The 23,672-nt window shown below is 37.8% G+C and overlaps 1 protein-coding gene across 1 annotated transcript; it reads right to left on the reverse strand.

Annotated features, from left to right (window-relative positions):
* Positions 1-1,093: 1,093 nt before the first annotated feature.
* LOC146136843 (sushi, von Willebrand factor type A, EGF and pentraxin domain-containing protein 1-like) lies at positions 1,094-22,083 on the reverse strand. Its single transcript, XM_083395286.1, has 23 exons — positions 21,986-22,083; positions 21,467-21,552; positions 21,215-21,313; positions 20,688-20,802; positions 19,429-19,608; positions 18,551-18,685; positions 17,638-17,767; positions 17,174-17,283; positions 16,496-16,687; positions 15,955-16,152; positions 14,725-14,925; positions 13,411-13,611; positions 12,211-12,399; positions 11,113-11,298; positions 10,280-10,414; positions 9,118-9,244; positions 8,146-8,255; positions 6,879-7,070; positions 5,889-6,086; positions 4,902-5,102; positions 3,431-3,631; positions 2,171-2,407; positions 1,094-1,390 (listed from the first exon to the last, which is right to left on the reverse strand). The coding sequence occupies exons 1-22, from the start codon at positions 22,038-22,040 to the stop codon at positions 2,199-2,201; spliced, it is 3,450 nt and encodes a 1,149-aa protein (XP_083251412.1). The 5' UTR covers positions 22,041-22,083; the 3' UTR covers positions 1,094-1,390; positions 2,171-2,198.
* Positions 22,084-23,672: the final 1,589 nt, after the last annotated feature.

A 23,672-nucleotide genomic window follows, 5' to 3' on the forward strand; every position in this document is an offset into this window, starting at 1 on the left:
GTCCACAGTCTGCCGTAATCCCCCACTACTTGCTTACCACGTCAAAAACAGTGACTGTTAGTTATTCTTTAGTTCTTTGTTTTCTTTGTGTTTTAAGTTTCTTTGTTTTGGGTTAAATATAGATTTAGAATTTACAATTAATATTTTGCCATGGATTTTGCCAAGAAACTTAAAGGAGTGCCGCAAACTTTAAGGTTTGGATGCCTAAAAATACATTGCCACTCAATTCGGCAAAGAACAGTATGTTTGCAATTAAAGTGTGTGTGTGTTTAAAGATTACAACAAAATACGATTTATTCCTTGTATAGGTGGATAAATACACGACCAATGTATCGTTTCAGGAATACGGCCCGGCAATTACTTTATTTTACAATATCCAGAACGCCGTCTGGTGAAGTTGCCCGCCTCTGTTCTTATGAATGCGTCTTAGGAAGTGGACAATAAAGTCTTAAATCAATTGAATCAAATGTATAGAGTTTCGTTAAACCGTTGTAGCCAACAAACCCCCTTTAAACACAATAAGTATACTTTGAGTCAATAGACTTAAGTCACTACAACACTGGCGAAGACCGGTGACCAAATGGCACCGTTCAAACTATAGACGTCAGTCGTCTATACCTGAGTTGCGGCGCCCCATCGCCATAAACAAGAACTCTCCCTACAAGTTTTAGGTGCTATTTAGATCGTATACCGATGGTTTAGCCTCGTGTTTATTGTGACAGGTTTAGTCCTACTCTATCCCCACGAGTTTAGGTCATGTCCAGTATGGCAATTAATATTGCGTATTTGATTTATGTCGCTTTTAATTACTTTTAATACAATTAGTCATTGCAAGATATTGTTGCTTTATAAAAGTCTTACTGTTTAATTCCTCAGAATGGCTATTTATATCTAAGAAAATTCCATTTATTAATTTACATTAGTTTCATTTATATCCTGAATCGTCCCTGCAGACCCACTTTGTTACCTATTGGAATTACTTTTCTAACGTGATTTTTAACCACTTTTTCTGCTTTGGCTGTTTTTGCTGCATTTTGTAGCTTTCTTTATATTGAACGAAAATTGGCTGCTCGCACATCACCAAGAGGCTTCATTGCATGTTAGAATTGTTTATTCGCAAGCGCAAAAGCCGGTTAGTTTCTTCGAACGGGAACCGATCGAGGCACGTAACAAATGTTTTGCGACAGACTAGATAAAGATAGTTTTACAGCGTTAACTATAAAATTTAATTGTTAAGTACAATAGAATTACAATGAAGCTGCTCGATGAGATATAGTTTGTTGCTACATATAGAGTTAGCTTTCTTCGATTTCAGAAGGTTTCCAGAAGGTGGAAGCATATAGCCTTGCAAAGTTAACAATAATTGCTGAAGCGACGGATCCACTGAATCCTATAAAACAAATGCTTCTGTTAAAAGTAAAGCTTACAAGACTATGGTAAAATAAACCTTATGAAGACATGCTTCTTTTTACTAAATAGTGTAAGGATGTCTGATAATATTGGATCGAACTGGATGTTCGATGTCAAGTGGTGGTATCGCTACTCGTCCGATACTATAGGGTTGTATCGGTGCCGACCCAAAACCAAATAGTTAAAATAATTTTAACCAAGTTTTGCGATTCTACACAGCGATGTATACTATGCAAAAGTATATTTTCGAAAAAAAGTTAAGTAAACAACTGAACACATCTAAAATTGACAATAGGGTGTATCTTTATAGAATCCAAAACCATCGGCAGCAGGTTATAGCCAGTCAATCACTGCTCCGCTGACGCGTATATTAACAAGTAAAACTCATAGTTAAAAACATGAGTAAAAACAGGATCAGACGTTTTTTTAAAAGGAAAATATATTTCGCCGAGTGGCATCATCAGTTCCTTAATTCGAATGATTCATTATAAACGGTAAAGCAAATTCTGGCCTAATGACATTAATAAAATTATCCACAGTTAACGGTTTGTTTATTTTGTTTGTTTTTATAATAGTAGTGATGTATTTTGATCTCGGATCTTACCGTGATACTTTTTAATCCAAAATAGAAGGTATCGGTATCGAAATGTTAAGATTCGATCATTACTGCTTAGAACATACTGCTCCAAATAGGCTAAAGCTGTTATACTTGCAACAAATACATGGCGCGCTGACACAGCTAAAGCTATATGCGACGGACCTGTACTATTAGTTTCTCTTTACGAGGTTTATACATCTTCGCAAGTTGGTGGAGTGGGATTGGACCAAATTCCGATCAATTCACTGTTGCCATCATATGTGCAAACAGTCGTTGATTCGCCGACCAAGCCAAAGCCTGCACTGCAGGAATATTCGCATGTGCTGAAGATCAGATTGCCGTTCGTGCATGTCACTTGACCATTCACCGGGTTCTCCTGTGGTGGTTGGCAGAAAATAGCTGCAAAAAGCGAAGAAAAAGTGGTTTATGTTTTTAGTCGCTTTTACTAAATATTGTATCAGAAGAACTTATCTCAGTTACTTTTAGGGCGGTGAAGTCTGACCCGGGGCTTAGGATTCGACAAAGTCGATTTATTTCGCTGGGGTCCGATTCGGAACTCGAGTAAAGGCCCGTTTACACTACAGCTGCACTGAGCGGAGCTGAGCTGCACTGGGCGTGAAATTATTTTCACTACAGCTGCAGTGAGCTGCGCTGGGCGTAAAAATCGCCCCAAAACGTAACATGTTTCAATAGCTGCACTGCGGGCTTGAGTTTAGCAAAGCGTGAAAATCGCTCCAAAGCGTAACTTTAAGCTAGCTGCAGCTGCTGCACGGGGCTTGAGTTTAGCAAAGCTTGAAACGCTCGCCACAATAGAATTTAAATGTAAATTACGCTTTGCTCAACTCAGTGCAGCTGTAGTGTAAACGGGCCTTAAGACCACGTATAAGACTACCCGAGTTCCGAGCTTGAGGCATACGCATGCGCGTTGCGAAGGCCAAAATTGCGAAACTAGGAATTGTAAAGATGGAATAGCATATATGGCTGGATATTTTCCAAATAATAATTGTGGGTAGATAGTGTACATAACCCTTCCTTTTAGTGGATTCCTGTGCATGCAAGTTAAGTAAATCGGTTGATTGGATGCTGTTGATTTGAAGCTGGTTTCGGGACTCAGGATTCGATGAAGTCGGTCTATTTCGCTCGAGTTGGACTCGAGATGACTTTGGGGCAAAAGTGCGCATGCGTATAACTAAATTCAAAAACGACAAGGCCGCAAACTGTGATTTCTTCCTGTGAAGATAGAATAGCATATGGTGGAATATTTTCCAAACAAGAATTGTGGGTTGATGAAATATATGACCCTATACCTTTCAATGTATTTCTGTATATGCAAGTTAGGTAAATGTGTTAAAACCATGCTGTAGAGTCGAAGCTAGTTCGAAAAAAATGACTATAGGCAGGCTTGAGTAAAAGTATACTTACGGAGGCATACTGGTGGTTCTGGATTTGACCATACCCCGATCGGCCCTGCGTTTTCATTTGGATTGCAGATGGTGAAAGATGGACCCACGAGAGCATGTGTTTGGACGCAGGCGAATGAACAAATGCTATCCATCAGGTTGTCGTTTGTGCAGAATACAGTCCCGTTTGCCGGATCTTGTTGTTCTGGTATACATGTGATGGCTGCACAGGAAACAAAAAAAAAGAATGGTAAGGGATGACCCATAGCCTTAAAAGCTACAACTTGAAAAGCGAAATACGTCATTTTGCCCAGTTTTATTCCACGGAATCCCTTCGAAAAGCATTTTACAGGTATAGGGATTTTGAATTACTTGTATCTGCGGACGATTCGCGAATATAAAATAAGGAGACGCTAAGTTATTTCATATCGAATAACTTAAAGCGTTTGCATTGCCAAAATTTTTAAGGCGTTACATTGCGAAATTAACGTTTTTCATTTTGGCTTTGTTGCTATGAAACATTTTATTCGTTGAGGGGTGGGCCAGAGTTTCGATAAATTTTAAAAGGAGGGTGGGGCCAAAAAGTTTAGAAAAACCGATCCCAACCTAAAGTTCTGGATGTGTCCCTGCACGGAGAGCCTTCTTTATCCTAACCCAGTGTTCCCTAACATTTTATACATCAGGGCGCAACTATATAGAGACATTTGAAAACGTGGTGGCGAACCTCCGAAATATGAGCAATGCCTCAACTAAAACATACGAAAAAACAACATTTAGCAATCAAATCGTATTACTTGCAAAATTGAGATAAATAGGTTATTATAAAATGTTGAGCGACAGCGCTCAATTTCAACCCAAGTTCATTGACTCGATGATTTAAGTTCAACTCAGGTCATTAGTCCAAACGACTTGAGTCAAGACAATTCATTTGAAAACAGTGACTTGAGTGCACATCCAATAGAAAATAATATTGCTACTTTAAACTAAATAAGCAATAAAACATAATATCACCATTCTGAAAGATTTTTTCTAGTTTACTGTGTGACTAAAGGTTAGCGCCCTAACTCTTTCCAAAAATTTCAGCTAATTTAATGTGGTTAATACATTTTTGTTCGAATCGATAACGACATTGTAATTTAATTATAAACAACAACTCAAACACTTTTTTACAGGGTTTATGACTTTTGTAATTTAAAAATTTAAAGTCAGCAAACTGTAAAAACGTAATTCTAATTAGCACAACGCAACTCTATAACCACAATGGACAAATTCAACTTAAAGCGTGCAATAACGTGAATGGACTAGTAATGATAATTATCAGCTTGGTTTGCAAAAGTAAGTTGCCTGAAAATTTTATTGCACAAAAAAAATGTTCTTCTTCAGGGGCGTCGTGTTGATTTAGAAAAAAAAATTCTTTCGCGGACCCGAAAAGGACCGCGAGCCCAGTTTGAGAACCACTGACTTAAGTCATTACAACACCTTAATATATATACCTGCGCAAGTGGGCGAGTCATCACTCCAGGTTCCGTAAGTCGGAAAATTGTCGCTGTCTTCGTCACAGGTGAGCACACTTGCCCCGATAACTGCAAAGCCGCGATTGCACCCGAACGTGCAAACGCTGCCGTTGTAGTTCGAGTTTGTGCAGGACACACCGCCGTTCAACGGCGCAACTTGTTCTGGTTGGCAGTTAATTTCTGCAAGAAGTCATGTGATTTATTGATGTAAATACGCCAAAACTTTGCCTTCCTTACTGATGTTCAAGAACAAGGTAAAACAGTTAAAAAATCAGAATACTATATTGCACTAGGAAAAATTCTCGCAGCATTTCGAGTTGAATGGGCCAGGCTTTAAACGTATATCTTCTTACTATGTGCTATATTTTATCTCTTGTGGGTCTTCTTTTTCCGCCGTGTAACTTATTATCACGTATTAAAAAAAATATGTCATACAGTTATGATTAAGGGTTATTCATAGAGAAACATCACGTACAAAATTTTATTTTTATATTTTATTATGAGTGAAAAGTATCCTGGTAGTTAGCACCAGGTTTTTTTTTTTTTTTAAGGTTTGGTTTGGGTGACCGCTAAGTAGTTTTAAGATACCGCAAGTGTTTCGGACCGTTTCGGTCCCCCAAAACACCTTAAAAAAACACTGGTTAGCACTATTATTGCTACAGCTAAAAATAGTGTTGAAACAGTCGTGCAATACACAAACATAACAATGACCAGCGGATTATTGTTCAAATACAAATAAGAAACGTTTATGTAGGATGTTGCCAATATTTATGATATATATGAAGTACACTAATTTTAAATCAGTCAGAACATTTTTCGTTGACTTTGAAGTTCATGCTGATTGTGGGTTACTTTACAAATGGATCTATATGTAGTTATAAAGCATTTTTCGCATGTTTAAAAATTCGCTTTTAACTCAGGGCATGTTCGAAACAGATCGCTTAAATTCGTTTGGCCTATACTTACGTGCACATGTTGGGAATACGCGATCCCATCTTCCCAGAGTATTTGAACTCACGGTAAAAAAGCAGGTGACCTCCGAACCACCTTGCACAACGTACCCGTCGTTGCAAGAATAAGTGCAAACGCTGTTTTCAAAGTTCTCGTTGGTGCAATCCACAGATCCATCCGCTGGTGCCGGTGCGGGCGGTTCACAAGTGATGCCTGGGGAAAAAATAAGACCGTTTAGAGCAGTGGTTCTAAACTTTGTTTAAAAAATTACGCAACGGTTCCCTAGCAATTTTGTAAAAGGCTTACGGTCCCCTTAAAAATATACACACTAATGAACACAAAATAACACGTTGTTTTTAATGGTATCAATGGAATGGGTGCACTTGCTTTTTTGCTATCAGGTCGGCTATGTTTGGTTCCGTTTTAATAAGGAATCGCATTATTTTAATTCCATCATTGGAACAACGAAACACTATGAAGTCATAATTCAACTGAAAGCATGCAATCATGTGAAAGAACAACTAATCATAGCTTGTGATGACGAGCGCAAACACGTTGGAATTACATTAGCGTAATGTCACTTTGCGCGTATAGGTCGAGCCTGAGTTTGACTTTCTTTCTTTTGTCCCACAATTAGGCCCATGTATGGCATAGTTATTATTATTGTGTTTTCTAAGCTTGGTTTGGAAAAGTAAGTAGCCTGAAACCAAGCATCACAGTTTGAGAATCACTAGTTTAGAGTAAAAAAATAATAATCTATAAAATAATCACGGCGTCTTTGCATAACAAACAAATTAATATGTTTTTTAGGAGGTGTGAGAAATAAGATTCCGAACAGTTTTGTTTTAAACTTGATCGCTTTTAAGCAACATGAATTCAGTCAGTTATTTTTATCCAAGGGTTAGTCATGTACAAAAATAGTTAGGAATTGCGTCTGCAATACAACTGCGTCAAACATCTTGTCAAATAGCAGACATGATGTCAATATTAACAGCAATATCTCACGGATGCAAGTTGGCACTGTTTGCGGCGCCCAATCGACTGCTCCTTCGAAATAGCGACATAGCAATACTCCGGGAGAAGACAGTCCGTAACCATCAGCACATGTAAAAGTGCACTCGCTAAGGTAGTTATTCGAATCTGTACAAACTACGTCTCCGTTGTCTGGCGCCTCCAGCGGTGGTAGACAGACGTCGGCTGCAAAAAAACAAGTTTTTTTCAACCAATATTTTGTAGCGCATTTTTAGGCGAAGCTTAATAAAAGTGTACTTGTGTTTGTTCAGGCGACAAAATGCAAATTACCGTTGTGCTTTTTAGTCGGAATAATTTATTTGTAAACGGCCCCTTATTGCCTTAAGCATAGTTTTTGGTTTAAGGTTTAACTCGTGGATTTCACCGCCACAATGAAAAGATTTGCCTGTGAAATACTTATTATGTGTTTATCCATGCATGGTTTGTTACGTTGGTGAGTGTGCGTGTGCATTTATAAATTAATGTGGCGCAAATATGTTGGAAAGTCTAACTTCAAACTCCAGGTATCATCCTTCATATCGAAATATAGATGTAACAAATTATGAGTTTTTTAAGTCGAAAGAAACTATTTTGGAATTTTGTGATCCTGTCGTTGTAAACTAAAATTTGCGACATATCAGTTTTGTAGAAAGGTATTTGATTGTAGCTTTATACCAATGGAACCAATCAAACGCCTTTAGTTTGACCTGCACCCTAAAACGAACTAATGCTTTTTTTTAAAGAGGTCAACCCGGGAATGGTTTGATTGTAAACACAGTACAGACACCTTTCGGCAATTTGGTAAGTCGTGTAACGTAAGGAGAACGCCCACTTCGAAGAGTCTGTGGTGATGGTGTCGAATTTCCTTCGCATCATTTCATTTATTTTTCACTGTTTTGTTTTTTTATCTTGCAGCAAACTATGTAGCCTAATAAATTGGGTTAAGTTGAGTTGCAAATAGACTCTCTTACATAAAACGGATTTCAAACAAAAAAGAATATATAGGCCAATCTGGATGCTTTAAAAACAACGGCTCAAGTCAAAAAAGAAAAAACAAATGGTGCAGATCACAAAAATTTATTGCAACTCAAACAACAGTGTATTACTGTTTAAAAGAACAGTTTAAGAACATAACGTTATTTTAAAATCTTTCCTGATCCGCTAAACACCAGGTGCTGCTATATCTGCAATTGTGTTAAATTCCAAAACGAAAAATCACCTAAAAAAGTTGTAACCTACAACTGCGTAAGGTCAAACCTACGTTCACATGTTGGTCTTTCGCCAGTCCATTCCCCAATATCGCCGCCATCAGATAACTCACATTCCCGGGTGCTGTCTCCTACCAAAACGTAGCCGTCCACGCACGAGAAACTAAAACAAACAAACGGCCATGCATACTTTGTCAGAAAGCTGAACAGCGCATAACGACATTTAAGCTATGACATTTTTTCATTTACGTTATAACCTTTTTTTTTATAAATAAGTGCGAAAACAAAAAGTAAACAATCTCATACAAACAGAGAAATATTTGTTTTTGTCATATATTTACCTTGTGATTAATTGTTAGTTATAGAAATTTAGGATTTTTTTATAACAATTCTACTAATTATCTGGACCTCAATACACGCTGATTAAATTGAATGTTGTCTTTATGAAATTTATGTCTCTAGCACATTTCTCTTTAACCTTTTTCCCCGTTGTGTTACAAGCTTTTAATATTTCGTATACCCTACAAGTAGAGGGAGACATGAAAAAAAAGGGAGATGTCGTCACATCTTTATATCACAACCTGAGGCCACAAAACAAAAAACCTTGAGAACTTGCAGTTTTCGGCAAACTCGTATGCACGTATGCTGAAGGAATCGAGACGAATTACATTCAGTGAGGGAAGGCGTTCGCGCGAAACCGGAAAAAGTCTGCTTTTATTAGGTTTAAATTGCAATTTTTCAGTTCAGCGCTTTAGGCTCAAAATCCTGGGATACGCTTAGGTATAGAATAGAATATACCCGGTTGAAGAGTTAAGCTCGGGCGACGGAACATTTTTAACTTTTATTTATTTGTAAAATAAAAGTGTATTAAAGTAATTATATGTGTGATCCCGCTGACATAATTTTTTACCATTTGAATTTTCTGAACTAACCTAATACTACACTTTAAAAAAACACTGTTTTTAAAGTAGGTGTCATCGTAAGATTGTAATCGTTAGTCCGAGATATGTCAAGGAAATGTTCACCTGCACACGCTGGTCAGTCCGTTTCCGTCTGAGCAGCTTACATTGCCGTTTAGGATAGCTCCTTGTGCTGGGAGACAAACGATTGCATGGCAGGTCGGGCGAGGGTTGCTCCAAGTTTGGTCATTCTCTGTGTGCAAGTAAATCTTTTTGTCGATCATGCGATTTGCTTTAATGATAATAACATGAAGTGATCACGCGGTTCTACTGCCAAAGATTGCCCGCGGCCCCTGAGTCGCGTGCTCTAGTCCAACTTCTAGCTTGTTAATTCATTAGCAAAATGCGGCTAATTCTAATTCTAATCTAATTCGGATTTTACCAAAAATGCTACTTTGTCCAACAGCATTTTTAGTTTCTCAGCTTAAACACAGAATTTCAATTAAAATTTTTTGGTTGGAACGTCTTGTATGCATTTTTACAGTCTAAAAAACACAAAAAGGCATAAAAAATTAGCACACACATAACTACCATTTCACGTTCTTTTAAGAATAAATTGCGATTAAATTAAATTGTTTTTAAATAATTAAATGTGATTCTAGTTCAAATTCTAGTTAAAACTTCATATTTTAAGAATTCGATGTGTAATTCTAATCTAATTTCAGAAAACTTAAAACGATCTAATTCTAATTTTAATCTAATTTAGAAAAACTAAAATGCTTTAATTTTAATTCTAATTTAATTGTTAATAGCTAAAATAAATCTAGTAGTCCAAGTCTGCTCTAGTCACGAGTTTCTAAACATTATTGTGTTGCGCATGGTCGTAATGCATATTACGCGACTACTCGCCAATACATGGTCATACTATTGGAATTAAACCGTTTGCCTACTTTGGGCTCCATTGTTATACTGGCAAGGCAAACAAAGGTAAAATATATTTTTTTTACCAATCTTGGTTAAACGTCGGATGTTTCATACTTAAATGCTGAAAGCAATTGGCACGGTTGAAAAAGATGGTAGTATTAAGTTGGGGAAATTTCGCACAACCGTGTTTCATCACGTTAGAGTCTGACCAGAGTCGTTGATATAAAAACACAATTTTTCAGCGTTTCACTTGTTTTCATACGTTTTTTTACGCCTACAACATTTCTTTTTGTAAAGATTTTTTCGAAATAACAGTGTCCGGTTTTGCTTTTTAGTTCAGTAACGCTATGTGTTGTATACTTACGACAGGTTGTGCTACTAGCTCCGGTCATACTGTAACCAGGTAAGCACGAAAAACTACAAAGGCTGCCGACATTGTTGTCGTCTGTGCAGGAAACTCCTCCATTTTCAGGAGCCTCTTGTGCTGGACACAAAAGCGCTGAAAAGCCAAGATTAAACAAGTTTAGCGTGGGATAGAATCAGTGGAGTTTTTAACTCATGAAAACAAGATAACTTTAGGTTGCTCTTTTTAGAACAATATTTCAACAAGGTCACTAACCAAACAAACACTACCTTTAACAAAGATATTCAGCAGTAAAATTATTTTATGGAATTTGTTTATCAAGGGTTGCAAACTTCTGTTTGATTGCGATCGACTGAAAGAAAAAAAACTAAAGACTTCAAAAAGTCACAGGAACAAACATTACGGTGCACCCTTTTTTCTGTGACTTATTTTGCACTTTTAAAACGAAAAATAATCAACCTTTACAAAATTGCTGCGTAAAAGGACAAACTTCTGTTAGCCTACATTCCAAGCCAGCGATGAAGTTCAATTTGTTAAGTCATAATACGCTTGGCCACCAACAACAATTGTATTGTTTCTCAGGTGTACAACAGTTACTATAATAACGTGACCAGTATTTTTCGACATGCCAAAGCCGTCAGGTAACCGGTATGATAAAGCATATTGATACAAGCTGGTACCCTATACGGACAAACACATACTATAACTTCACTACTTGTGCTGCCTGAGTTTATTCTTGTCTGATCAATGGACAACCTGATGTATATCAATAAACTGACAGGTTACATGTATATATGAAAAAAATTAAAATAGGAAAGGAAAGGAAAATGTACCTTCGCATATCGGAAACGCTGCATCCCATCGCCCGGTTCCCCCGAAGTCACGGCAAACTGTTTGAGAGTTTCCGACCAAAATGTGCCCGGGATCGCACTCGAAGTCGCACACGCTCAAGTCGTTGTTCGCATTCGTGCAGGTCACCACTCCGTTTTGCGGGTTCGCAATCACGAAACACGTCTCAACTTAAACGAAAATTCATTTGCTGACCGTTTTAAAAGAAAGCGGTACGTTGAAATTGTTTGCAGGTTCACAGTAAGGTTGAGTAGGATGATAAATTGTTATAGATTATTATATAAAAAAAAAATACGCCATGCCATATGTTGCGATTAAAGCTTCAGTCTAATCCAGTGGTTCTCAACCTTTTTTCTTCCGTGGCCCATTTACGTTGGAAAAGGATTATCTGTGGCCTCATAATTTTATAAAAGGAAAAACTGTAAAATAGGTTTAGAACAAAACACAGCAGAACATATTTCAAAACAGATTATTTATTCAACCGTGCATTAGTGAGATACTTGCGGCTAAACAATGCGTTTTCATTCCTTATTATTCCTCTCCAAGCCATTACTCCTGTAAAACTAAATATAGTGACACAAATTAAACTAAATCTATTTTTTTTTTAATTGGTCTGTGGCCCACCTGAAATGTTCTTATCGCCCACCAGTGAGCCATGGCCCACTGGATGAGAACCGCTGGTCTAATCTCTAATGCATAGTCCGGTTACTGATTGGTTTTCAATTTGTAATAAACACCTAAATAACATCCAATTTTTTATTTCTGAGTGTATTACTTTGTACCATGTTTGTAAAGCATGCGCTTTATCAGTCCAGAATGACCAAGTTTACACATATTTTCGATCAATACTTTGGGTATAGATGTCTCATATGACATTAACAATATAGTTGGCAATGTTTGTTCAACGTTATATGCTATTCGGGTCAAATCTTTGGGTATTGCTGTACCGAGATTAGTATAAATGCTTAATTAGTATAGCTCTCGCTTGAAATCAGAACTACTGTAAAATAAAGTTCACATTTGCCCTTTTCAAACCCACATTGGTGAATAAGAAGACGAACGTATTCAAAAAATAAATATACCGATACAACTTGGCGCAGGTAAGTCCCACAGAGGGTTATCTCCGACTAGGACGCAAGTTGTTGTGTCGAGCCCATCTAATATATAGCCTGGGTTGCAACTGAAAGTGCAAGCGCTGTCGAGGAAGTTCTCATTTGTGCAAGACACGTCGCCGTTGGCTGGGTCTGACTGCGGCGGCACGCACACGATTGCTGCAAAATAAAGATTGAAAATTTGTTCGGGCAACTCTGGTTTGATCCTGGTCATGAATTTCACAGTCGCTAGAAGCGAATCCGTGGTCGAGTTGCAAATATTCAACTGAGTCAGTTTAAGCGCTCGAAGCGCCACAACTTTGCTTTCATTGATAAAAGATTGCAGAATGTTACGGTATGTTAGAAGGAGGTTTGCAAAATATGAGTACATAACTCGATGTATAAGAGCTTCATAGACCTAAACCACGTTAAAATCTACACAAGCGCAACAAAACATACAATGGGTTGATAGCTTATTTTAAAAGTTTGATATTGGTGCCACGATACGATCGCCAAATTACAAAGACGTAACATTTGTGCAAACCGTATAAACAATAAATTAACTAGTAACTTAATTGGCAGAGGTTGCATCTGAGTTGATGCAGGGCTCATGGCTGTGAGTGTGGACACTAACAAAAATGTGGAAACATGATAGGCGCCTTTAATTTGAAAACACAATTGCATACTATAAGGGCGAACAACACGCCACTTACTTAACTTGAGTAACAAGTGCAATTTTTTTGAAAGGTGATAGTCATGGTGTCCAGCCGAGAAACATATTTGCATTTGCGGTTTAGCACGTTTAATTGATAGCAATAGGGAAAAAAAACATTGAGAACTTGATGCCAGCTATTTTTTGGTTCCAAAACGCATCACAGTATTTTTGTGGTTCAATTTTTGAACCAGGTCGCCGAGCCGGAACACAAGCCATCGCCTTTGCGGGCATTTAAAAAAGAGAACGAAATATTTTGTGAAATACCATTTGCCTGCATCAAAGTTAAATTGTTTGGCACAAATATTGTGCAAAATACCCAACATGAAGCATCAAGATTTTAACAAGCAAGTAATCTCACCCTCCAGAGATTGTTTGACCTTTCAGGCATAAAATAGTTGAAAATTTTGCGATTTTGCCAAATAAAATCATTAGAAAGTTTTTTTTAATGTTTTAACAATTTATAATAAATAACTAACCGTCGCAGGTGGGAGGATTGGGGCTCGACCATTCACCCAACGGGTCGCTGTTGCCGTCATCCTCGCAAACCATGGTCGTGATTCCGTTGGGACTGTAACCGGCGTTGCAGGAAAACTCGCACGCGCTGGCCAGGTAGTTGCCGTTGGAGCATTGAACGCTGCCGTTCGCCGGCGCCACTTGCTCGGGGTTGCACCTGATAGCTGAGCCAAGCAAAACAAAGGCGTTTGGTCAGGTAAAGCAGTGGTTCTCAACCGGGGTGCCGCGGCGCCCTGGTGTCCCATTTCTAATGCTGAAAGGTGACGATAGGTATTTGAAGTTTTTTTTCATTTGAAGTTTGAATCTGATGTTTGCTCGATTGGTAAGCTTTTTGATACAACTACTTTTGTACGATTTGAGATCATTATTTCAAATGACATTTTCCTTTATATTTTAAGTTGATTGTGTTGTTCCAGTTCTATTTATAGTGACATTTCAGTAAAACACTCAACGAAAATTCTAGTGGGGGTGCCGCAAAATGTAAACAAACTATTTATTAGGGCAGTTGGTGTTGTACTTAGGTGGGGTGTTTGTGGTTAGGTAAAATGTTGTATAGGCCTGTTTCTGGCCATTTAGATCTCATTCCGACCTTATTCCGAAGTAGGTTTGTCCGACATTAATGTTGTTTATATTTCGGTCTTATGGTTGTAGTACACCTTAGCTTGGATTGTGTCAACAAGTTCCCTAGTGCAGTAAGTCATTAAATCAAGCTGACGAAAAGCGCAGTCTAACGTAAGCCAAATCAGAAAAATGGCTTTCGCTTGATGACCTAATAAATACTGTGCTACAATCAGATTTTAAGCAAACTGCCCCTATAGGTTTTAGCGTCGTAATGTATTCGAAGTCTTAATATGGAATTTGCTCCGGCAGGCATCATATCAGTATAGCGAAATCGCTCTTCCGGGGTAAAGTAAGTTATAAACCGACGTTTCGGCAGCAGATACCAGCTGACCTCACCAGGGTTGAAAACGAGAATGCGTTAGCGAGGTTATATATTGAAAAAGTATAAAATAAAAGACTATGTTAGATTAAAATATTAATATCATTAGATTGAAATCGCTCTTCTGGTGTAAACGAAGCATAAACCGACGTTTCAGCAGCAGATACCAGCTGACCTCACCAGGGTTAGTAATAATTAAAACGAGAATGCGTTAGCGAGGTTATATAGGTACGGAAAAGAAATACAAAATAAAAGACTATATGTTAGATTTACATCATACTATCAATAATAGAAGTCTTTCGTCTGGTGTAAACAAACTATTGGAACTTATGCCTACTGACGCAGGTCCGTGGCGTGTTGTCGGACCAGATTCCAATCGGTTGATCGTCTCCTGCTGAAAGGCAGGTTGTTGCTGGCGAGCCAACCAGAGCGTGTGCAAGATTGCACGTGAAAGTGCAAACGCTGTCCATGAAGTTGCTGTTAGTGCAATCGACTGTGCCGTTGGCAGGTGCCTCTTGTTCGGGTTGACAGGTAATGGCTGTAAAGCGTAAATTATTATCACTACTTTAACGCTTTAGCTTAGTAAACACGAGACAAAGGTTATGTTTTGATTCTGCAGCAAACCACATATGCCAAGTCATAACAGTATTCGGCAAATGGCGTTTAAGACATAGCACCTTGTCTTCCTTATTACATTCACCCCACTTATTTTAAGCCTATTCATTTCCGGTGTTAATTAAGGTAAATAAGTTAAACTAAAAGTGTTCGTTCAGTTGGTGTTCAGAATAATACGTGTGACCTTTTTTTCACTATAATCCATGCACCCTGAAACGAAACGAACTAATTATTGTTCAGTGTTGAAACGACTTAAGTCAATGACTTGATTCAAGTGCGTTAAGTCGCTGTTTTTCAATGACTTGACTTGACTGTGCTTTAATTAAATATTTTTAGTAAAATTAGGTTAATTAGGCCGATTGTTAGGATAAAAAGATGTCAACTTGCTGTTTGTTTTTAATCAGAATGGAACGTTTTCACCATTTTGAGAACTTCAGTATTATTTTTTATGCTAATGCTGTTACTTGACATTGCCTTGCGCACTGAGAAAAAGTTTAGCAAAGCTGTTTGTTTTATGCAAAAAAATTAAGATATATAACCCATTTTCATAAAAATACATGCTTAATGAAACACTTTATTTCAACCCGAGTCATTTGTCCAGACTTAATTAAAGTAAAGTCAAATCATTTTACCGAAAGACTTTAATTATGTCAAGCCTCTTTCCCTAATGACTTAAGTCAAGTCAAGTCATATTACCAAAATACTTTAGTTACGTCAAGTCAAGTCATTTTTTTCCAAATTACTTAAGTCAAGTCAAGCCATTTGAAAACAGTGATTTAAGCGCACTTAAGTCAAGTCATTGACTTAAATCATTACCTCACTGTATATAAGGTGCTTTATCTTACGAGAACAAGATGTCGGCTAGCCGCTCCATAAGGTTGATCAGTTAAAGATGCCGCAACATGTTAAAGTCTCAAACCATGTCGCTTAACCTTATTTGGCCTGTACTTACGTGCACACGTTGGGAATGCGCGATCCCATCTTCCCAGAGTACTTGTACTCGTGGCAAACAAGCAGGTGACCTCCGAACCACCTTGCACAACGTACCCGTTGTCGCAAGAATATGTGCAAACGCTGTTTTCAAAGTTCTCGTTGGTGCAAACCACAGATCCATCCGCTGGTGCCGGTGCGGGCGGTTCACAAGTGATGCCTGGAAAACGAACAAAATGCTGTCTTTAGCAAACTACATAATTGTCAAAATATACCATTTCTCTTTTTCTATCTTATAGGCAACTGGTTTTGTTTACTGGTTCTATGAAATTTAGAAGATTTATTGACGAACGAGTTTCACAAATACGTTGCCTTGAAAGAAATTACCAAACTTATTTTTAAACAAATTATTTGATTTAATTGGGGCTTAATTATTCTGTTTCAATCCCGTTATTCAATTTTGCTAAATAGTTGCATGATTTCTGTTTTCAACTGCTTCCCCTATAGATGAAATATTTATTTGGCTATGGTTTCCACGCTTAAGTTTAAAAGCGTAATCTCACGTATGCAAGTTGGCACTGTTTGCGGCGCCCAATCCACTGCTCCCTCGAAATAGCGACATCCCAATACTCCAGGAGAAGACAGACCGTAACCATCAGCACATGTGAAATAGCAATCGCTGAGGTAGTTGTTCGAATCTGTACAAACTACGTCTCCGTTGTCTGGCGCCTCCAGCGGTGGTAGACAAACATCGGCTGAGATGAAATAGGAAAAATAAATCCTCTTGTTATAACCAACTAAGGGTACATTTTTAACCTGGCCGCTCTAGTTAAAATTAGCTTCTTTAGCTAAAAAACTAGTAATTTTGCTTGTGAACGGGCATTGGAAAAATCAGGAATGACGTCACACAGTTACGTCATAGCGTGATGCATAAAGTAACATTGAAAAATTTCGATGCAAGTTACATCTAAACGTGACGTTATTAAGAAATAAGAAGACCGCACAGATCGTTTATATTAAAAGTTCGAGGGTTGCTGCTTTCAATACAAAATCTACATTTCAAAGATTTCGCGTAAGGCGGAAGCAACGCCTTTATATGGTTCAATTTTCTCCAAGAATTATTTTCGAATGTGCTATGATACGCAGGGCGCCCTTGGTCTGGTTAAACTACAGTTTAGAGAGCCTTAGCTGACCTTTGGATTGGCGCAGGCCTCTTCGTGGCTAACCAAGTAAATACTCACGAACGCATTCCGGACTAGTGCCTGTCCACTCTCCAGCAATCCCGGTTGAGTCGGCTACGCATGTTCGCGTAATGTCGCCCACAAGGTTGTACCCGTCGCTGCAGGAATAACTATCGTACAAGAATAATGTTGAAATAACAATTTTCTTACTTTTTGCCCTCACTGGAATAGTGAACGTCACACCGATCGCTTCATAAAACGTGCTTTTTGCAATTAGGAAAGATAATTGCGACTCAATGTTGGCACAATGTTTTATAACCAAACAGCCTATACTTCTGCACGTAGCATATCTATGAATTATAGATCTAATTTATTAATCTGTATCAACTTGACGGCCAGCCAACCATTTTATATTTCGTGTTATCGGGATACTAGGAATCACATCCTATCTTTATATTTGCAAGTGACATGATAATTGTCGTATCCCCAAAGCGTTCATTGAAGTAGTAGTATTCCTTTGTCACCTGCAAACGCTGCTTAGCAAATCGCCATCGGAGCAGTCAACATTGCCGTTGACCAAGGAGTTCTCTTGCGGTGGAAGACAGACGACAAGAATACACGTTGCCACTGGGTTACTCCAAGTCAGGTCGTCCTCTGTAAAAGTTACGAAGTTTTGCATGTGTCGGTAGTTTTTTTTTAATTTCATTAGTGTTGTAAACAAGTCATTTTTAAATGACTCAACTCCCAGTTAAGTCAATTTTGAAATAACTTGAGCCCTATAGTCAAGTCATTTGTGGAATAACTCAAGTCCAAGTCAAGTGAAAAACAAATACAAAAGATAACTAGTTCTAGTCTAATAAGTCATCAGTTTTTTAACTAGTAAGTCGTCAGTTGCCGAGTCAAGCCCCAGAAGTTATTATTAGAGCAAGTCAACTTCAATATGAGCGACCAATATAAAGAACAATAAAAAATTAAAATTTTCTGCTCCGATTAGGTCGTCCAATTATTATAAGATTTAACTTAAATAAAAATAGCAAAAAAAAACAAAATGAAGCAATTTAATCATTTTACTTGTAGAAATTGATATAAATAGCTCAATTTGATAACAAAATCTTAAACGAAAATACTTAATTTCAAAATCATTTGACTTTATGATTTCAGTCCAAGTCAATTTCGTCCCAAAGACTGAAATCAAGTCAAGTCTTTTTACGAAAACCAGTCAAGTCAAGTCATTTGAAAACAGCGACATGACTTGACTTAAGTCTTTACAACACTGCTTTTTGTGGCGCTAATAATAATTTTTGCGATGCATTGCGACAGTATAGTCAGATAGTATTTTTCTTGGCGTCGCGACTTGTCCTGTTATATAGGCCTGGTAAGGCACGGCGCATAAGACGAATGATTCGAAAACCAAACTCTTATATAATTAACGCTCACGGCATAATGTGGTGTCTGGTCCGATCATGACGTATGATGGATCACATGTGTAAGTGCAAGTGCTTCCAACGTCGTCTCCGTTCGTGCAAGAAACTCCTCCATTCGTTGGTGGTATTTGCGGCGGGCATTGCGTCGCTACACATTAAAAATGCATTGGTAAGTTTGCACGAAAAAGGGTACTTTGCCTAAATATTACAAAAAAAAATGATTATACACTAACTTCTTGAGTATGGTCTTTTGTTTAACAGTGCTACTTATACTATAAGTTACTCGGGCAACCCGTCACATTTTATCTAACATGAACAAACTTTCTTAAGTAACTCGGCCAAGTTTTTAGGAAAAATAGGAATATAAAAGACGGTGTTTATAACGTTTCCATCTTGCAGGGGCTTTGAATATCCTACTTGGTCGCAGTCTATTTCTTCCAATAAACAAATCAGCTGGCTGTTATTGATTGTAGAACGACAAGGGTAAAATTACAACTGATCAATTCATATATACGAGGGGTGTTCAACAAGCGGCACGCGTGCCAAATGTGTCAAGCGAGCTATAAAAAAATGGCATGCAAGCCCCCCTAAATTAGTTAATTTGCTATTCAGCCAAATTCGAATTTTTTATACAATAAATTGCCATTCTTTATTCAGAATATAAAAGTCAGTTCAACGACGGACATTTAGTTGCAGTATTTTATTATTTGAAAAAAAAACCTTTATTATTAGAAAAGAATTATATAATTAAACTTTGGCACAGGAGGAAGTTATAGGTTAAAAATTGGCACGCCGGCATGTTTGTGTTGGACACCCTGAATATACAAACTCGCATCAAAGCGTCCAGAAGCTTTAGCATCGAATCGAAACGCAAGAAAAAAATTTACTCACATTGACAAATCGGAGGAGGGAAACTCCACGAGGCGACGTCGTCGATCACATTACACGTCGAACTGATTTCTCCCACGAGAAAATAGCCAGGCGAGCAGGAGTAAGTACAGGAGCTCAAGTCGTTGTTTCCATCCGAGCACACCACTCGCCCGTGTATGGGATTAACACGCGCGGAGCAACCTGTAGACAAAATACTGTAAAGTGCACAGAACAATAGCCTATTCTCTATGAAAAAAATTGTTGTCTATTCTGTAAAGCACGTGTTGGTCAAAATGCGGCTAATAGTCACAAACGCTTTTAAAGTCACTAAAGTTGTTTGTTTTAAACGAATGCGGTATTTTTTTTAAGTGCGCTCATGGCACACAGCAACCTATGAACAATATAGTGTGAAGTCCTGTGCACAGAACAATAATTTCTTTGAAAAAAATTGTTAAATGCGGCTAATAGTTAAAAACGCCTTTGAAATGGCCAAAGTATGTTTGTTTTAAATGAATGAGGTATTCTTTTTCGGGGGGTGCACTGATGTCAAGAAGGGTTGGGATAAAATTTACGCAATTTACGCAAATAATACGAAAAACAATTTGGAACGTGAGCCGACTGAGCCGTGCTTAGCACTGTTGGAGATTTTGAAGTCACCCGGTTGCCTTGTGGGATCGCGTTTTAATTATTATAGATATCTTCACAAACTGTGCTTAAAGTGACCAAAGAAACGGTATCTTAGACAGAGAATAGCTTGTTCATTGCAGAACCGGTTTAATCAGTTTTGGCAGTTGTGACGCGCGGCGGTCAGCCACGCAGGACTTCGATATTTGCATACTAGTTCTGTAATCACGCGGTTTATTTGCAGTTTTAAATGGCATATCTGGACGAATATGCACAACTGTTTTTCTTGTTAAAAATTACAAACTTAGCGTTATTTTAAAACAACAAATGCCTCGTTAACCAAGGTTATCTAGGCTTACGCTAACCTCTGAAGTTCGCCAAAAAAATATGACAAAATATAAGTTTAATTTTCATCAAACGTTATGCCTTATTTCAGGCCTTATTCCGATGAAATTACGACTTGAATTCAATTACTGTTCAAGTTGCGAGCTTAACTTGGATGTTATTAAATAATTTGGAAGTTTACAGCAAAATGTATCCATGTGGCAACTAACCATTTAATCCATCGTCTATAGCTTAAACACTTACTCATTTCGCCAAGGTCGACTCATTTCGCCAAGGTCAAACCCAGTACAACACAGTTACTTGTCACTTACTGCCAAGGCAACCCAGCATCGGAGCGTTGCACCCATCCGTGTTGCAGCAACATCGGCACACTGTGCTTTGGCTTTTGATGTTACACTGGGTTGGATACCAAGCAGGGAGCATGTTCTGCACATAAAAACGTTTTTAATGAATACGCATTGACGACATATCGGTTACTCGACTCTACAGTTAAACTTATAGTTAAGTCGTACATCTAGCACCGACGGATGGCAATTTGTTTTTCAAGTTTCTGCCAAAAGTTTCCTGTGCATTTGTGCATACAAGCTACGTGCTTAAATTTACAAAATCATTTGTTGGGATCTTTACAGAAATGTAGAAAATCATTAACCAAAGTTTTTAAGAGAAACGTCCCAAAAAGTTCGCAGCGGGGTTATAAACTTTTGTTGTCTCGCGATTATAGGAAATGATTTCTGGTAAAAGTTTGTCTTTAAAAGTTTTCAGTCGATTATTATGGACAGCGATTAAGATAGGAGATTTGAAAGAGGACCCTTTTTGGACGATTTCTTGCAAAACTTGCCTGTTTGAAGTTATTGTCACAAGCTTCAGCCTGCTTGCAATTCTTGGTAATAAGGAAGTTTTGTATGCCGACGGTCCTAACCTCGTTCTGGCATGCTTGCTGCAAAAACATACATGGTTTGATTATTGTCTCTGTGGCGACTAAGACTTATTTTTATATTTTACAAGAAATCCAAAATCCTTGCTCAAACACGCGATAAAATACATTGTCGTTAAAGCTTTAAAATAAAAGTTTTTATCAAAGAGGACCTACCTGATTAGCCAGACAGTTTTTCAGTACACCTTGTGTGTTGCACTCTTCATTGGTCTTCGCATTGACGCACGTCCAGCATTTTAAAGCTAAAATAAAAAAATCTACGTCAAATACGCCTGTTTTTTTTGCACTCAAATGAAAGCGCCCAAGTAGTTTATACTTTTTAACTACTTCAAAACACAGTACCAGAAAACCGGGGCCATGGACCCTTCAACTAGTTTTAGGGGGTTCATGAAGGCCTAAAAGAAATAGTGATGTATATTTAAGAAGTATTCAGTTTTGAAAATAACATTTACTAAAATTAAAACGGTTTTGCACTGAATGTAGACTCCATTACACTTTCACATTTTTGGACCGAAATTGGCAGAAAGCCTATTTGTATGGTGACGTCAATCTATGAGGTAATTTTTTTAAATTTTTTGGCCTGCCGTGTTCCACGCAAAGCAAAAAAAAATAAGGGTCCGCGATAGAAAAAGTTTAAGAACCCCTGCACTAAACCAAACAAAATGCAATCGTTACCTGACGCCGACAATAGAAATGTTGCAGTAAACGCCACAAAACAAAAAAACTTCATCCTTTTTCCTCACTTGTCTTGTTTCCTCCGAAAAGAAAATGGTAACGAATTCCATTTTTCCGTCACACTTTATAGTTGACCATCCCTCGGCTCGTCCAATAGGAGCCGGCCAAGTTTTTTCGGGATAAAACCACTCGTGAAACTCGAATTGCTGCTTTTTGCGCAAGTTCCATTAAGGGACTATCGTTTGTTTCGCGTGTTTGTTGTAGGTTGGTTATTTTCAGTAGGCATTCAGCCGATATTTCGCGATATGCCGCCTACGCACGTTTATCATAAACCGCAGACGACCGCCGTGTTGAAGCAAACAGGTTCCAATAAACAAGTGTTTATTTGCAAGTTTTGCGTTTTGTTCAGCACGCAGATTCACGGGACGAAAATTTGCAAGCTAAGCGATATTATTGTTTTTAAACTCGGTTAGCTCACTTGCAGTGGCGATAAACCAGTGTTTCAATGTTGTAATCAATTAAGTTAATAAACTTAAGTGCTTAAGTCATTGTTTTCAAATAATTTGACATTACTTATGTCGCTTTGGTAAAATTACTTAACCTGACTTAAGTATTTTGGACAAAGAACTTGAATTGGACTAAAGTCATTGAGTCAAATAACTTGGGTTGAATTTAGTGTTTTTATCAGTGTTGTAAAAACAAAAAGTGCACTTAAGTCAATTTGTCAAATGACTTGACTTGACTCACATCCTTTTACCAAAATGACTTTGACTTAGGTCTTTCGGACAAATGACTTGACTTAGACTGAGATTTGTTTTGTTAGTTTTTGAAAATAATTGACTGGGACTAAAATTATTTTAACATGACTGGTTTACAACACTGCGATAAATCAACAAGTTAGTGTTTTACCAAGTTTGATCTAATATTATCAAGGTTGTTTTTTGTTTAATGCAAATGTTTGGCACAAGATCAACGTTAATAGCCGCAGTACGATAGAGCTTACAAGCAAAATTTGTTTTATAATTTTATTGTAAAGAAAAACGAATTTTTTTTAAATCTCGTTCGAAAAGTTGTAAGGTGCAATATAAAGTTTGCTTATTGTTCTTTGCACGAAACTGGTTAATTGTATTTGGTTGTGAATGGAGGATTTTTACTGCGACTATATATTTTGTATTTTTGCGCACGTATGTTATGCAGCGACGGCAAATTTCCTATATAATAGGTTTGTAATTAGTCCCCGCGTCAAAAACCTCATTGTTATAAAGTAAAGCGGTTATTTTACGACTACTGAATCGTGTTAAGCGCGACATGTTTTGTGAGTTGCAACACCGAAACACCAGCTGTCGCCTATTCGATAAACCGGTGTGTTTCAAGATAGAATCTGTCCCACCACTAATTAAACTCTATGTAGAAATAGAGCGCCGTTGGCGAAATAGCATTCTGACGGGCAAGGCTGCTTATTACGCCGAGTCTTGGTTCGACGAAAGTAGACTTCCTAATAAAAGCTCTTCTTTAATTGGTTTGCCACCAGATATGTGACATTTTCTAACTTCACGGAAGTGTTTTTCAACTCTCACCTGTATTTTCAGCGCGATTTTGCACACGACGTAAAATCGCTTGCTAAGCAAATTTTAAAATAGATTCGATGATTGCATATTAAAGAGTTCCAATAAGTGTTTTGCGCAGG

This window comes from Ascidiella aspersa, chromosome 8, assembly GCF_963924565.1.
Source record: "Ascidiella aspersa chromosome 8, kaAscAspe10.2, whole genome shotgun sequence".
Lineage (NCBI taxonomy): Eukaryota > Metazoa > Chordata > Ascidiacea > Phlebobranchia > Ascidiidae > Ascidiella > Ascidiella aspersa.